A 14,843-nucleotide genomic window follows, 5' to 3' on the forward strand; every position below is an offset into this window, starting at 1 on the left:
AGATGAAGGCTTGCCTGGAAGGAAGCAGAAAGATCTGGCTGTGTGTGATTCACTAAACACCAGCAGAGGCAGGGAACAAGAATTTAGCAAAATGAAGAGCAAAGTAACACTGTCCCCCTGACACAGAAGGATGCGGGGGGAAAACCCAAAGAGATGCAGCTAGAAAATAATCACTCCCCCGTTAAAACACACGGCAAAGAATCCTTAAGACTGGCAAAACCAGGAGCTCAGAAATTAKAAAATCTCGGTGCTTACACTGCCTATGCAACTTTAAATCAGCCTCATTCTGCTTATGCATTATATTACAAATTTTAATTACAAGATCACATGGTRCTTTTCCCACGGGATTCCCGTCTCATTCAGTGCACAGGATGGACAGCGCTAACTTAATGAGCAGCTCTTCAATATTTTGTTTGCTTCTTGTTCTTTGCATTTCCTCAGGCCTTGCTTATTGCAGAGCATTAAGTGCTGCTCTGAAGAAGGAATCCTTAATTTCTTGCTTGGCTTTGCTCTAATATTTCTGCCGTAGCATTTGTATACAGTTCACTGCAGTGCAATATTCCCAGGAAAAAAAGGAACCCGCTTTAGAAAGAGAAATGAAACTGACCCTGAGGTCTCGTGTCATTCAGTGCACCCTCTCTGTGTCACCTACAGCACAATTTCTGTTCTGCTCTGTCTGTAGCCTTCTGTTCAGAGCTGTGATCCCGCTGGCTTCAGCTGCAKCTGGGAATATTTAGTGCACGTGCAAATCAGAAGCCAACATCTTTGCTGTGCACAGAAAATGAGGGAAGTGAAAATGGGATTTGGAGACATTTCAACTGAGTCATGTAGGAGCCATGTGGCAGAAACATATAAAATCCAGTTAACTCAGGAAATAATTGGGTCTCTCTCGCCTTATTCACTTCACCCCTTCTGATTTCCTGGAGCAGTGGATCTGGGGGATATATAGACAAGGGTCTTGTCTATTCCTCAATTTGGATACATCTCCAGAGGTGGCTGGCTTGGGTGGGTTAATGAAAAAGGAATAGCATCTTGTGTAGCTGAATATTTTGTCATAATGCATTTGGAGAAGTAACTTGAGTGCTGGTGTTTCCCAAGTTTCTCACTCTTCACAGGGTAATCTTAATAATATCCCTTTGCTTGCCTCTGGTTGTGTTTATAGTTTCTCAGATTTCTAAAAAAAAAAAAAGCAAACTCCAAATAAACCCCACCTTGCCAGATTTTACTTTGCAATATTATACAAACACCCACATGGTCTTCTTTCACTCAGGCTCTGCCRTCCCAAAGGATGGAGCCATCAATGGGCTGATCCTTTTTTAGTCTGGCATGGGGACAGGTGGCAATGTCCCTGTGTTTCAGCAATGTTTGCAGAAAAAATGCTAGGATTTGTGACTCCTGGATTGCATTCCAGTCTCTAGACAAGTGTCTTTGTAGGGGCACAGACTCTTCTGCCCATTTTTAGTCAGAGTGCTTATGATTTGTTCATATTTGGCTGGATTTTCGTGGCAACATCTCTCACACAAAAGCCACTCCTATTSCAGAGTTCAAGTCCTTACTTCAAAGCATGGAACTGGTACAGCTTTTCAAAGGAAGGCTCCTCGGAGTTTAGGATTGGTAAAACAATATATTTTTCCCAGCAGAAGAGTTTCAGCTGAAATTTTAAAAACAAATAAATGCATAAATCAAAATTTAGCCTGAGACAGACGCCCAGCATGGACAATTTCAGCCAGAACATTTAAAGTTTGGCAAAGCTGTAAGAGACTGAAAATCGTCTCATCGTGTGAAGTGTGTGGCAAGTTTCATCCAAGGCGATATTATCAGCTCTAAGTAATCCAGGCTGCACTTATAATTCAGAGACGTAGATGCTGGGGAAAGAAAAAAACAATTTTAATAGGTCAATTAGTACAATGTCCCAGCCTGAATTGAACTGTTGAACAAAACCCCACAAAATCTAGTTTCGGCTTCAGCAAATGTTTTAACACTGAAGTTCCCYGAAACACAAGGGAATCATTTAGCTACTGGTAAATATTTTTAACTGTACGTAGCTGAATTTCCTTGAGATTGGCTGTTCAGTGAATACAGCATCACTCTGGKTTCATCCATCCAAAGATTCTGCGTTCACTTGATGGGCCAGAAATTTCCCTGTGAAATATATGCAATAAGCCAAGGGGACTTTTTTTGTTAGTGACCTTATAACATTAAATAACAAAAAATATTTTAAATTATAAAAATATCCTGTAAGTCTTCAAAGTAGATGTCAGCTTGCTGTACCCACAAGGAGTTAATCTGTCCACAGTACATTATGATCTTTAATAATTGGAAGCGATTGGCCAAAGTGCTGTAAACCTGACAGAAATTTGTTGCCTGATTTTCTGCAAACCACAAGCACAGCTTATTAATTGAGACCTGAGCATTAATTGGTATTAGCTGGCATCTGTGCACTGCAAAAGAGAAATGACCACGGCACACATGCAGCTGTGAATGGTGGAGCTGCAAACCTGCAGCAGGTAAAATTGGGCTTTCGGCGCGAATGCGAAACCATTTGAGCTGCCTGCTGGCAAATGCCCAGGTCTAGGGTTTTTAATGAGGCTTCTGCATCAAAATAAGTGAAACCACATGGAATTTTAATTGTTCTTATTCTAAATACGAAACACACCGGAGCGGTATTCTTGAATCTGGGATGTTAGCATATATATTGGCATATTAACATGACCACTTTTCAGTTCTAAACGTAYAGCTCTCAGAAAACTGGAGTGCCAGGCTATGTTAGGGAGGAATCAGCCTGGAAAATTTTAAAATAGTTTAGCCTGGACTCATTCAGATGTAAAAAGGTTGGTTTGTTTTTTTTTTCCAAAAATGCACCTTTTTCTAATTTTTTTTTTAATTGTTAAGCCCAGTCAGCTGATGAAACTGTACAGGAGAAGATCACTTGCTGTGCTTGTCGCCATGTCTCTGGTGGCACAAAATAAAGTCCTCTCTCTAGACACAAGTGTGGTTTTGCAATATTGTGGCCACCATGCAGGGCGGAGGGTCTGTGCTTCACCCAGCTATCACGAGAGTGGGAATTCACAGATGCAAATTATTTTCTTGCTCTGACGGAGGAAAAATTAGCATAAATCTTTAATCCTCCTGGGGAGAAGAATAAATAAATTATTATAATATTATAATTATTATGTTATTAATTATATACTTGCACTGTCATGTTACTGTATTGCTGATCCACATCACTGTTTGTGCACRGCTCAATATACAAAGATGGGTGCTGTACTCAGTGGAACTCTTTATCTTCCCAGCCCAGCACAGAGCTAAACATGTATAAATTAATAGACATCTGGGGTTTCCAAGTCAGATCCAAAGCCAACCTTAACATAAAGAGGTAGTGMAGAGAAAGGAGAAGGAGGAGGGTGAAAAGGCATCAGCAGGATTGAACAGCAGTGAGGGTGGCAAGAAGCTGAGGTTTAGAGCTCACTTTTTAGTAAGTTTCCCTTGGAAATGAGATTTTAGAACAGGTTCCTCAGAGAACTTTTACTGATCTCCAAAAATATCTTTACACAATGGAGATACAATCAGGCTGGGAGCAAATCGCAGCCCTGTGCAGGGAGTCATGGAGACAGCAAAAGGCACTTGGGCAAAAGGGGAGTTGGGGAAGTGAGTGTGCAGGAGCTGTGCAGACACAGCCATGAGTGASATAAGGCAGGGTTATGGTTGTTTGGCCTTTGGGTAAATAAGATTTTGCTTTACAAGCAACAGTAAAAACAAACAAGTGTGGATTTACTAGGGTACATAAGGAGGTCTGCAGCCCCACATTTGAAATGCCTACGTGTGGTGTGCACATTCCCAGTCATTCCACACAGACATGATCTCTTGGCAGCATCCATGCAGATAATATTTGGATCTAGCTCTGAAAGGAAGATTGCCTTTAAATATGTGAAACTCTGTGGAGAGCTTTGTATTAAGAAAGAAGTATTTGGTTGCAAAGAAACCRAAAATACCGATGTTCTTCTACACCCTTACACTCACACCAATTCCACCTTTGATTAAGAAAGTCTTGTTTAACTTCTGTCAGGGTAAACTAAGAGCAACTCTGTTCATGTTGGGAGAGTTGCAATAACAATAAATAAATAAATTAAAAAAAAAAAAGAATAAGCAGTAGCAGATTGAAACTTAGTATTTTGAGCAGCTGGGGAAATTATGTTCTAACCTTATATCTCCAGATACATATCAGACCTGTTCACAATATAAAGGATAGTGTTCCAAAATTACAGCTTTGAATCTGGGTGGTATTGCCTCTGGCTATTGTTTGCAGTTGGGAACGAAAGAAGTTGCATCAAGCAGTAGAGTGTTTGCTGTAAAGGTACAAGTTATATTGCATTCCAGGGCGCTGTGGTTGGAGGGGCTGGTGATGGAGACAGACCCATTCACCCCTAGGTCACTGATTCAGTCCCAGATAGAGATAATAGTAATCAYATTGTCATCAGAGTTTAGAATGGGCTTTTACTGCTCACTTAAAGCTCTGTGCTTGACTTTTTTTGAGATGGAGGATTGTAATGCCCCAGCTTCAAACTGATTTGGAAGCTTGGCTGGCTGTGGCCCAGGTCCTCCCAAACCGTGCCTGAGCTTCGCCCCACTGCTGTTTTTAGGTATGATTGAAGGCATGGTTCAATGAACTGGGACAACAGGGAGAAYAGTGACCCAAATCCCAAAATGTGCCACACAAGGCGCTGTTGAGTCTGTTGCTAAAGCAGAATGGACCAGGAACGGAAGGGCTGGAGAGAACTTCCTTTTACACAGCAATGTCTGCAGGTCAGATCCGAAGCCTGACTGCAAGGAAAATCATTGCTGCATCTTAAACTGAGGATATGCAGAGTGTTTCAGTGTTCAGCACATGAGTTTGGTATCCAGAAGATGCCATATTTTCCTTTCAGTTAAGTGAGGTGCAGCAGACTGGCAAAGAGGTGATTGAACCCTTGGATCTGGAGGRCTGTAAAGCTGCAGGAGTGTCAGCTGGGAAGTGCAGGGAGGGTCCATTTTAATTCATCATTTTCCCCCTTTATTTATACCCTGCTCTTTCCATCTCTCTGTAAATATGTATATATGTGTCTGCTGCTCACTGGCCATTGCATTTACCTCCTCCTGCTCTGAACTTCTTCATTCCCCTCTCCCCCTGTCCTTTTTGCCATACCCTCTTTGTTTTCCGCTCTCCTGGCTCTCAGTATGGGCTTTCACCATCTTTGTCTTCTGCTCCTGTCCATCCCACAGTCTGCTAAGCACATCACCAAGCTAACGTTTGCTTTCCAGTTGTGCTCCAAAGCTTTGGGCGTTTGATGTGGGATTAGAAATTAGGCAAAATGAGTTTACCCAYCCCTGTTTTGCGTTAGACTCCAATTCACAGCGTTACCATCCAGACCTTCACAGTAGTCATAAACTGTGTGGTCTTTTACTATTTTTTTTTAAACCAGACTGCAGAGACTACATATGAAAACAAATTTTTTTTTCAATGGCAAAAGGAGTGTTGGGTTTGTAATTTTCCATCAACTGTTCTGAAGAGTAAAATCTGCATCTTTGCTGTCAGCTCAAAGGCCTTGCCCACCCTTCGGATGCAGCAAACAGTATTTTTTAGCCAAAGGAAGCAGCTGAGTGGATTCTCACCTAAATAAATTGATTTAAGGCAAGAAGTGGGTCTCAGTCACCCCCAGTGTAACTCCCCTGGTGTCAGTGGTGCAGATAACTCAGTGTTGCCAGCCCTTGGAGCTTTATTACAAGTTGCACAGTGATTTCTGCTTTTCTGGAAATCCCAGCTCCTGACAGCCTGTGCTGAGGTGGGAATCTCAGYTTTCATGTGCAACCAGACCCGAGTTTCTCAAGAGGCTCTAGCAAAAAAMCAGAGACGCATAACCCTCAAAACTCTGAAACCAGAAGGCAAATCAACTCGAAGTCTACCTTTCTTTTTTCGGCTCTTTTTCAATCTCTTGATTTTTGAGATTTTTTTTTTTTCTCCCAACCTGACTCATGACCTTTGAACACTTCAGGTTGGCAATGCTGCTCCCTCCATTGGCATTGGTGGAGTTAGGCCAGGGATGAGTTTGGCCCAGCATTTCTAGAAGACAGATGTATGACTCTGTTTCTTGCAATGTATTGCTTGATATGATCTGCTGTTCTCTTGGGGGCCAAAAGAAGTGGGTTATCTTAGAAAAATAAAATTCTATCATCACGTGATACAAAAAATGGTATTTACAGAATTGTTTTCCCCCGTCTTTTGTTATAATTTTTTAGGTGCTTCAGAGCTGGGCCCATTTTCAGATCCCAGGCAGTTCACAAGCATTTCATCCCTCACTGAGAGCCGCTTCTCCAACCCACGAATGCACTATCCAGCCACCTTTACCTATACACCGCCAGTCACCTCAGGCATGTCACTGGGTATGTCCGCAACCACTCACTACCACACCTACCTACCACCACCCTACCCCGGCTCCTCCCAAAACCAAAGTGGACCTTTCCAGACCAGCAGCACTCCATATCTCTACTATGGCACTTCATCAGGATCATACCAGTTCCCCATGGTGCCGGGAGGGGACCGCTCCCCTTCCAGGATGCTCCCGCCGTGCACCACCACGTCCAACGGCAGCACGCTGCTAAACCCTAACTTGCCCACCCAGAGTGACGGGGTGGAGGCGGATGGCAGCCACAGCAGCTCCCCAACCGTCTTGAATTCTAGTGGCAGGATGGATGAGTCCGTTTGGAGGCCGTACTGAGATTTCTTCCATAGCCGGCCCAACCTCCGCAAGCCAAAAAAAAAAAAAAAAACCAAACCACCAAACGGTCGACTAACTACGAAGTGCCTGGTTTTTGTTTTATTTTTTTTTTTTTAAAAAAAACAGATTTTACCAATATGTGCAACTGTGTAGATGGGATGATAATGGCCATAAAYAACACAAGAGTTACCAACACATCACAACCCATGTTTCAGATTATGTGAATCAAAGCACATATTTTCTATTTTTTTTTTCCCCCTTGGAACCATTTTACCTTGTTTTATATTTAAAATGTACTTTCTACACACACACAAAAAATCACCCCTTTTTTTTTTTTTTTGAATCTTTCTCTTTTTTTTTTGTTCCCCAAAGTTTTGTAATAACTAGTGAGTACTTTTGCCAACGAGGAGAGAACGGACTCCCCGGCTATCAGGAGAAACATGGTGATGCAAGGCAAAGGCTGCATTCCCTTTTAKTTTAATAAAAAACCAAAACTAACCATGAACTCCAGATACAGTTGCAATCATACAACGTATGGGACCCTCTCCACACCTGTAGTGCAATTCTCCTGGTTTGTATTGGTGCACATAAAAAGGAAAGCAAAGAGCAACTTGCTTCCATTTTGCTATGATCCATTCAGACGAAAACAGCTGTCCCAAAAAAAACTCTGTCCGAGCCTTGCTGCRGATAATGGTTGGAACTTCTCTGTGTTAATTGCTTTTTTGGTTTGTTTTTTGGGTACTTAAAGAGAATGAGTTTTTCAGTTAGGCGAGCCAACCCCGGGGTTTCCTTTTTGCTTTTGTATCTGTTCGTTTTGCCTTCGATTAGCCAAAAACCAAAAATAACAACCAAAACCTTGAAAAACAAAAAAACAAAATGTTATTACTTATGCAAAATATGAGAATGGCAATATATGTTACTAGAGCCAAAATGGTATACATAGTATTTGTGTTTGGCTATGTTCTTTTTTTATTTTTTTTTAAATTATAAATGTGTAAAATTTGAGGTTGTTTGCTAACATGAATCATCATATAACTTTAAAAGAATATTTATAATTATTTAATGACATTTGGACCCTTTAAACCTTTCTTAATGTAATGATATATTGACTTCGGTCTCTAAAAGTGTTTTTTGTTTTGTTTTGTTTTTTTTTTTTTACTTATTACATTTCTGCAATAGTATAAACCTCAGACCTTTACCCAACTCTGAAAAGCAGTTCCAGTGAGAACCAGTTTACAATGTGACTTAAAAACAACAAACCCAACCCAAATGCATCCACATCAAATGATTTTGGATGTAGGATCTTTTTATATAACTTATGAAGGAAATATTGTGTTTAAAATATTTTTATTAGCTGTCTGGTTGCCTTCGACACAGTCTTGCCTTTTAATCAGTAGTTGTGGAGACACTGGAAAAATGGTAGGAAGGATGAAATATTTTCCACCCTTCCCCTAATTTCTTCTTCTCCAAGCATTTTTCTCAGAACTTCAAAATTTTAAAAGATTCATATTTAAAATGGTCTTTTTTGACAGCATAATTTGGATTTCGACAGGGGTTTTTTTTTTTTTTTTCCCCAAAGAAAAATCAAAACCTTTTCAAAGCTCGTATTTTGCAAATGATGAATTGTTAAATATCTCAGAAATGGGATTAAGGGAGAAATGTTGAAACATTTTCCCCTCCCCTTGCAATTTCAGCCCACTCGGTGGAATAAAAAGGTTTCAAACTTGAGACAGAAACTGCCTGGTAGCGAGTCACCGCCCGTTAGCATTAAATGCGGGAGCTGTGCGATGCCGCGGTGGTTCTGAAGACGATGTGGCTGTTGCCATGTTAGAGGGACGAGCACAAGGGCAGCAAGACTCACTTCTGCCCATGCTGAAGACATAAACTCACCTTCTAAGCCACCCTGGGGCTCCCAGGTGTGATGCAAGGAGAGCAGGTTGTGCCCAAACCCCAACCTGTCCGTGGCCAAACCACCCCGCGGAGTGCCCCAGTTTTGCCCGGCCCAAGGCTGCCGTGGTGGGCAGGGAGGTACCACGGCATCAGCCGGACGCAGTGGGAGCTGAGCCATCCTGCCCAAGCTCTCCCTGGGCAGGTGCTAAGCCCGGCTTAGTGGGATGCTCAGCACGTGCCAGTGGGCTTGGCCAGAGCTCCCTCCTTCACTCCCTCGGTCGCCGCTGTCCGCAGCCGCCTCCGAGCTGCTCCTTGGGTGATCTTTGGCTACCTCCAAAGTAAGGCACTAAATCAACGCTGGGCACAGCCACACAGAGCCGGACACCGCCTTCGCTGCTCGTTAACAGCGAAGCTGTAAAACGAGCTGCCATTAGCATGGTACATCCCTCCAAGCTGCGTGATGACGTGCTCTYAAAAATAATAAATTAATAAAGTCTTTGCCTTCTAAAGGTTGTATACCAAGTATGCTTAAAGTATAAGTAAGACACTTTGTTTTTCTTCTAATACTTAGTTTTCCTTCAAAGATGGAAGCTGTAATTGATTCTATTTATTGTTGGTTTGTGGTAGCTTGAAGCATACCACTGTCCATTTATTTGTAACTGTAAAGTAACATTTGTTAGTCTCAGCAGCACTTAAAAAGCCAGTGTCTGGTTACACATTTCAGTTTTGTTTTTTGTTTAGTAAGCAAGAGAAAAAGAGATGTACTGCCAGTGCAAGCTGTTTCCTATTTAATAAAAGGTACTATATTTGTACATTATTTGTTATTGCTGAGAAGGGCTTTTTAAGGTTTACTGTATGCATATTAAGTAATTTTTAGGGTGCTTTTGTGTTGAAATGTTGTTAAGAGTGGCTGCAGGCAGCAACCCAGTTTTTTTTTTTTTTTTCCTTAAGACTTTGTTGTAAGATTCAAGCACTTGGTTTTTGTTTCTGGATAAATCCAGCACAGACCAGACTTTTGTTTTGCCCAATACCRACAGGACTCTCTTTGTGTCCCCGTGGTTTTTCAACTGGACCTTTAGGGACAGACGTTGAAAACGTTTTCTCCGTCCAGTCGAGGCGCGTGTGCCCGATCCAGTCAATCTGTGCCCTCGTCTGACCTGGTTCTGCCTGCTTGAGATAGGAAGGAAAGGATTTTCTAAGTACCTGTGGACAGAAGAGCACCAGCCCCTTGACTTTCAGTAAACTCCCATGCTCCTGAACCTTCCTGGTGCCTTTGCAAAATCTGTCCCAGTACATCAGGCTGGTCGTGGAGGGAGTCGTACAGGCTGAGGCAGAGATGCACATCAAGGCTTTCGGAAAATGCTTTCGAGTTCACTTGGAAATGCTCTTGAATCAGATTTTCAGACCCAACCGGTGCTATGTAGTGAATCATATAAATTTATTTGAGCTTTYGTGAGGTGCTTGGCAACGCAGAATGGAGTTTTCTCAAAGGTACGACAGCCCTTCCCTCCGGGCAGTGGCAATCTTTGGCACCGGTCRTAGATTTAAAGATTATAAATGGCCTTTTTTTACCTTCCAGCTCTCTTATCCTACCAAAGACTTACTTTCAGCACAACAGGCACAATGTCCCTTTTGCCAAATGGAGGATTAAATCCTCCCCTCCCTCCTCTAAGGGTAACCAGATTGGGTGCAGTGGGTCAAGACAGAAGAGTAAAGCAAATTATTTACCCAACAGCATCACTCACGTGGCGTTTATCGTTTCCTTTAAAAGCCCAGCTGCTGAGTCTTTCTTAGCATTGAACCTTTGTTGCCAGCAGCCCCCTGAGCAAAGATTTACCAGTTTCCACAGACACCATCTGGAGTGGGGAGAATTTTGCACTTTCACCCTGAGCAAAGCAAGGCTCAGSCCCTCGCTGGGCTGTGGCAGCAGCAAGCCATGAGCAAAAGCAATAATTAAACCTGGATCAGCCATGAGCTCAAAGAAGCCCCATTCTCTGCCCACCCCGAATTTCTTGTTGTTTTTAAATAGAATGCATTTCAGTTTAACATTTTCTGAGAACTTTTTTTAGATGTTTGTTTACTTCCATGTTTACAGATAACTCTTTGCTTTTTTTTTAATGCAGTACTTTTAAGTATATCAGCCAAAACCATACTTTTACAGTAACTTTAGGTAATATGAGCGACATTCCAATCTTTTTTTTTTGTTGTTAAATATGCTTTACCAATCTTGAATTTCCGCTGGAACAAAATATTTGTAGCATTTTGTGTAAATACAAGCTTTAATTTTTTATTTTTTCAAATGCTGTCACCCAAGATTCGCTTTTCATGCACATATTGTACAAACACACTCTGCTTTATGCCACAGACGATGATTGTGGATCAGTTTACTTCAACTTCAAAGGGACTATTTGTATTGTATGTTGCAACTGTAAATTGAATTGTTTGGCATTTTCTCATGATTGTAATATTAATTTGAAGTTTTAATTTCATTTTCAATAAAATGGCTTTTTTTTTGTTAATGCTCTTCTACGCTTCCTTTTCTTCCTTGTCTCCTCTTGGCACCAGGCAGGGTAAAACATGTACAGGGCAGAACATGGGACTGGCCCATCTGTGGCTGACCCATCAATATCTGCAGCACTTGAATTTTCAGCTAAATATAAAAAGCGAGTTTCCAGGCCCTTGGGTGGTGAAAGACACCTTCTAAGCCTGATCTCAACGGTCACTTCTTTACCTGAGTCTGCAAATATCTAAATCTGTGTTTCTTAGAGGAGTGCAAACTGCTCTGTTACTCTTTTTAGAACCTTAACTCCGGAACGTAACGACCGGCATTAACCGGGGCATTCCCAGAGAAAACTGGGGTACATTTCCAAACTGGKAGGGATTGGGACTGGGATTTAGGATGCTTTTCCATGCTATCCCCACCTCTTCCTGGTCAGACCTGAGGAATGCAGTTACAGATAATCTTGTGATTTGCATGGCCTGAGGCGAGAATCGTTCTCAAGTAGCAAAAGATATAYGGATTGGGAGGGGATTGAGGGAGGAGGCAATTTTCCCTCCAATTTAGTGTCAGGAGTAGGAGGAGATGCAGCTRATGAAGGTGAGGTTGGGTTCACCCAAGGCTGTCTGCAGGAGGAGAGGACAGGAGTTGTTTGCAAGCTTGTGCCTGGTTTCATAGTAAGTTCTTATCCTTTTTAGCTGTTCTTGAGTCTGCAAAAGAGAAATACTAGCACAGAGGTGTGAGGTTCTGATTGTTTCAAGAAAGTTTTGGYTCTGAAGTTCAAATGTCACTGATACAGATTTTGGGAGCTCTTGWGGGCTTTACCATGGACCTACACATTTCTTGCATGGTGGTAAAAGCTTGAGGGCTCTTTCTTTCCAGSTCATAATCTGAGTCCTGATTTTAGRGAAGCTTGAYCCAAGGGTGAGGAACCAAGCAAACCAGCCAATGCTCTGTGGCACAGTTACTGTAGAAATTGTTTTGGGGGGGACTCATGCTACAAGCATTAGTGCTGATTGTTTCCGCTGCCCTTTGGCACACAGACTAACCCATCTCAGCTACTCAGAGCCCACAGGGACCCTCATTACTGTGGTGCTTTCATGGTCACCTAACCCAGATTCTCATCAATTGAAATACAACATTTTTCTCCCTTTTGTATGGTGAAGTGCTGGAACAGGAGCAAGCATGTGGCACTTCTGTTCTTGGAAATTTACAGGGCCCAGCCGTGTAAAGCATGGGACCACCTGGTCTGACACTTGGAGCTGGGCTGCTTGAGCAGGAGGTTGAGCTGAACACCTCCCACAATCTTTCCAAATCATCCCATGACCCTGTGAGGCAGGCTGGGAGCTGCCTGCTACAGGTTGTTGTCTGAAATAAAAACTGCTTGTGTGACTGCATAGAGTACACATATTCAGCTGAATGCAATCTGAATAAAGAGGTTGGACAAGATTAAATTCATACATAGSCAGATTATTGAGCAGTTAGAGTGATCTCTCTTTTCACAGAATCATAGAATGGTTTGGGTGGAAAAGACCTTTAAGATCAATTTTTGTTGGTTTCTGCACATTTCTAGGGAATACTTACAACAGACATGGTCAGCACAAGGGCAGATAGAACCAACCCAGCCCTCTCATCCAGTACAGTAATTCCTATTGAACTTCATGCTGGGGATTTTTTTTTTATTTTTTGATTCATTTACTCTGCAGCTTAAGAAGGCAAGTTTTTTTTGCCTTAGCAAAAAAAAAATCAACCACTCTGGAGGCAAAGTGACCACTCCTGGTGAACACAGAGGACAGCCCTGTTCAGAGACATGTGGGGTGGTGGGGGCAGATAAAACTCAAACTACTCTGGGAGACAAGAGTTAAAGATGTTTCCTGCAAGGGGTGGTGCCTGTTGTTTTCCCCATCTTTTGGTGTCAATAAATAGCTTCTTGGGTGTGAGTTGTGAGGGTTGAACATCAACTCTGSATTGCTGGAGTCCAGCCTTGCCAGTCCCATGCAGTCCTACACTGCCTCTTCCTGCTGGYCTTGGTTTAACTTTTTCATTTCCTGTGGCTGTGAGCAACTCTGGAAAGGCTCAGAGCAGCCACAGGCCTAAATCAGCCTTTTCTGTGCCTAAAAAAAGCTCTTTGGGAGAGGTGGGGGTGAGAAGGAGCAGGGACTGACTACGGTTTAGCACAAAGCCCTGTTCTGACACCAAATAAAGCATTCATCAAATTGTTTATTGGAGTAAAGAAGGAAATAACCTCAGTTATATATCCAAGGATTGACATGAACTGCCTGGTTACCTTCTGCATGGTCAGGAGGAAATGAATTGCTATTTTGGGGTGAAATCCCTCCCCTGGGCAACCTCTCACAGATGACCAATGCTCTGCAGCATGTGGGGGGGTCACACCAGATCCTGTGCTGGGTAGGGGTGCAATGAGGATGTCCAGCTCTAGCACTCACAACTTGGAAGAATGCTTACAGAGGACAGCCCAAGAGTGTTACTCACCAGAAACATTTGTTGGATGRGTTATCTAATCCATTATAGAATCCAAATTATAAATAAATCTGTTAGAAACCCACCATCCTTAGACAGGTGATGGGGACAACTGTGACAGATAAAATACTGGGAGCAGGTTGAGAATTTCTACCCAACATCTTGAAAAAGAGTCTCAGCACAAGCTTAAAGCAAAAWATTAAATATTTAGCTTGGGCCTTCTGTGGTTATCTTTTCCCTTTGGATCTGCTGGTGCAGTGTCAGTCTGGGATGTTGGAGATGTTCCCATGAGGACTCTTTGTGATACTTGTATGGCTTTGGAGGGGGGAATCTCAGCATTTACCCCTCTGGGAATAGGAAACTGTTGGTGCCAGTAACAGATAAGACCGTGAGATAGAGAGCAAAGCCCAAACTTCCAAAAGCTTCTGGTGATCTGATGCAGAGCAAACAAATAACTTGGGAAGTACAACATAATTTGAAATTAAAGTTCTCAGGCCTGCCCTGCTACTCCCCTGCACATTTATTGCATATATTAGTGTAGATGCAACCTGCATTTCAAATGTTGACTGTGTTTCCTCAATAACAAGCTGACTTGCRTTTCCCTACTCCAGTTGTGCTAGTTTAAAAAATTTCTATGGGTCTATTTGTAAGCACTTCTAAACATGAGACATGTTTCTAAACATGAGTTTTACTTCTGCAGCTGAGAAATTTCAGCATYATCTGTGATTCTCCAGACAGCTTGGGATTCCTCTTTTCATGCCTCAGTTTCCCTAAATATAGATGAGGGAATTTGTTACTTCCCTACTTTGTCAGGGTGTCCTATGGGCTCAGTGTTTACCAAGAGCTTTGAACTTTGGTTGATGTTGTTGTTGTTGTTGTTTAGCTGTTTTTACTACAAATCCAGTGTTTGGTCTCACACCATTGGACAGTGTCCTTTGAAACAGCACATTTCTAAACCACATGTTTAGAAAAAAAATGACCCAGTTTCCAGACTGCTGATCTGGTCAAACAACAATGTGGAGCTAAGGCCAAGTTGTGCTGCCTCAACAGATTTACTCAGGATTTGCGGTGGGGCAGGAAGAAAAGCAGAGATCTCTGCAATCCGTGGAGGCGGCCCTTGGCCACTCCTGCTCGGGATGAGCAGCTGGATCTTGTGGGATGTCCCAACACTTAGAGAAAAGCAAACAACCCATGTTAACGTTGATACACCACAGCAACTTGCC

The 14,843-nt window shown here is 42.4% G+C and overlaps 1 protein-coding gene across 5 annotated transcripts in view; it reads left to right on the forward strand.

The window, feature by feature from the left end:
- Positions 1 to 14,843, forward strand: part of RUNX2 (RUNX family transcription factor 2) — a 215,908-nt gene that overhangs the window by 140,735 nt on the left and 60,330 nt on the right. For 3 of the 5 annotated variants that reach the window (XM_057375426.1, XM_057375427.1, XM_057375423.1), the window contains one exon: positions 6,274 to 11,155. The exons of the other annotated variants lie outside the window; for them this stretch is intronic. In XM_057375426.1, the coding sequence (XP_057231409.1) occupies positions 6,274 to 6,752 (479 nt within the window). In that variant the 3' untranslated portion in view covers positions 6,753 to 11,155. Of the gene's footprint in view, positions 1 to 6,273; positions 11,156 to 14,843 lie in introns of those variants that run through there. 5 annotated transcript variants of the gene reach the window in all.

The sequence above is a fragment of the Malurus melanocephalus genome, unplaced genomic scaffold, assembly GCF_030028575.1.
Source record: "Malurus melanocephalus ecotype Western Australia unplaced genomic scaffold, MMel_1.1 scaffold_249, whole genome shotgun sequence".
Lineage (NCBI taxonomy): Eukaryota > Metazoa > Chordata > Aves > Passeriformes > Maluridae > Malurus > Malurus melanocephalus.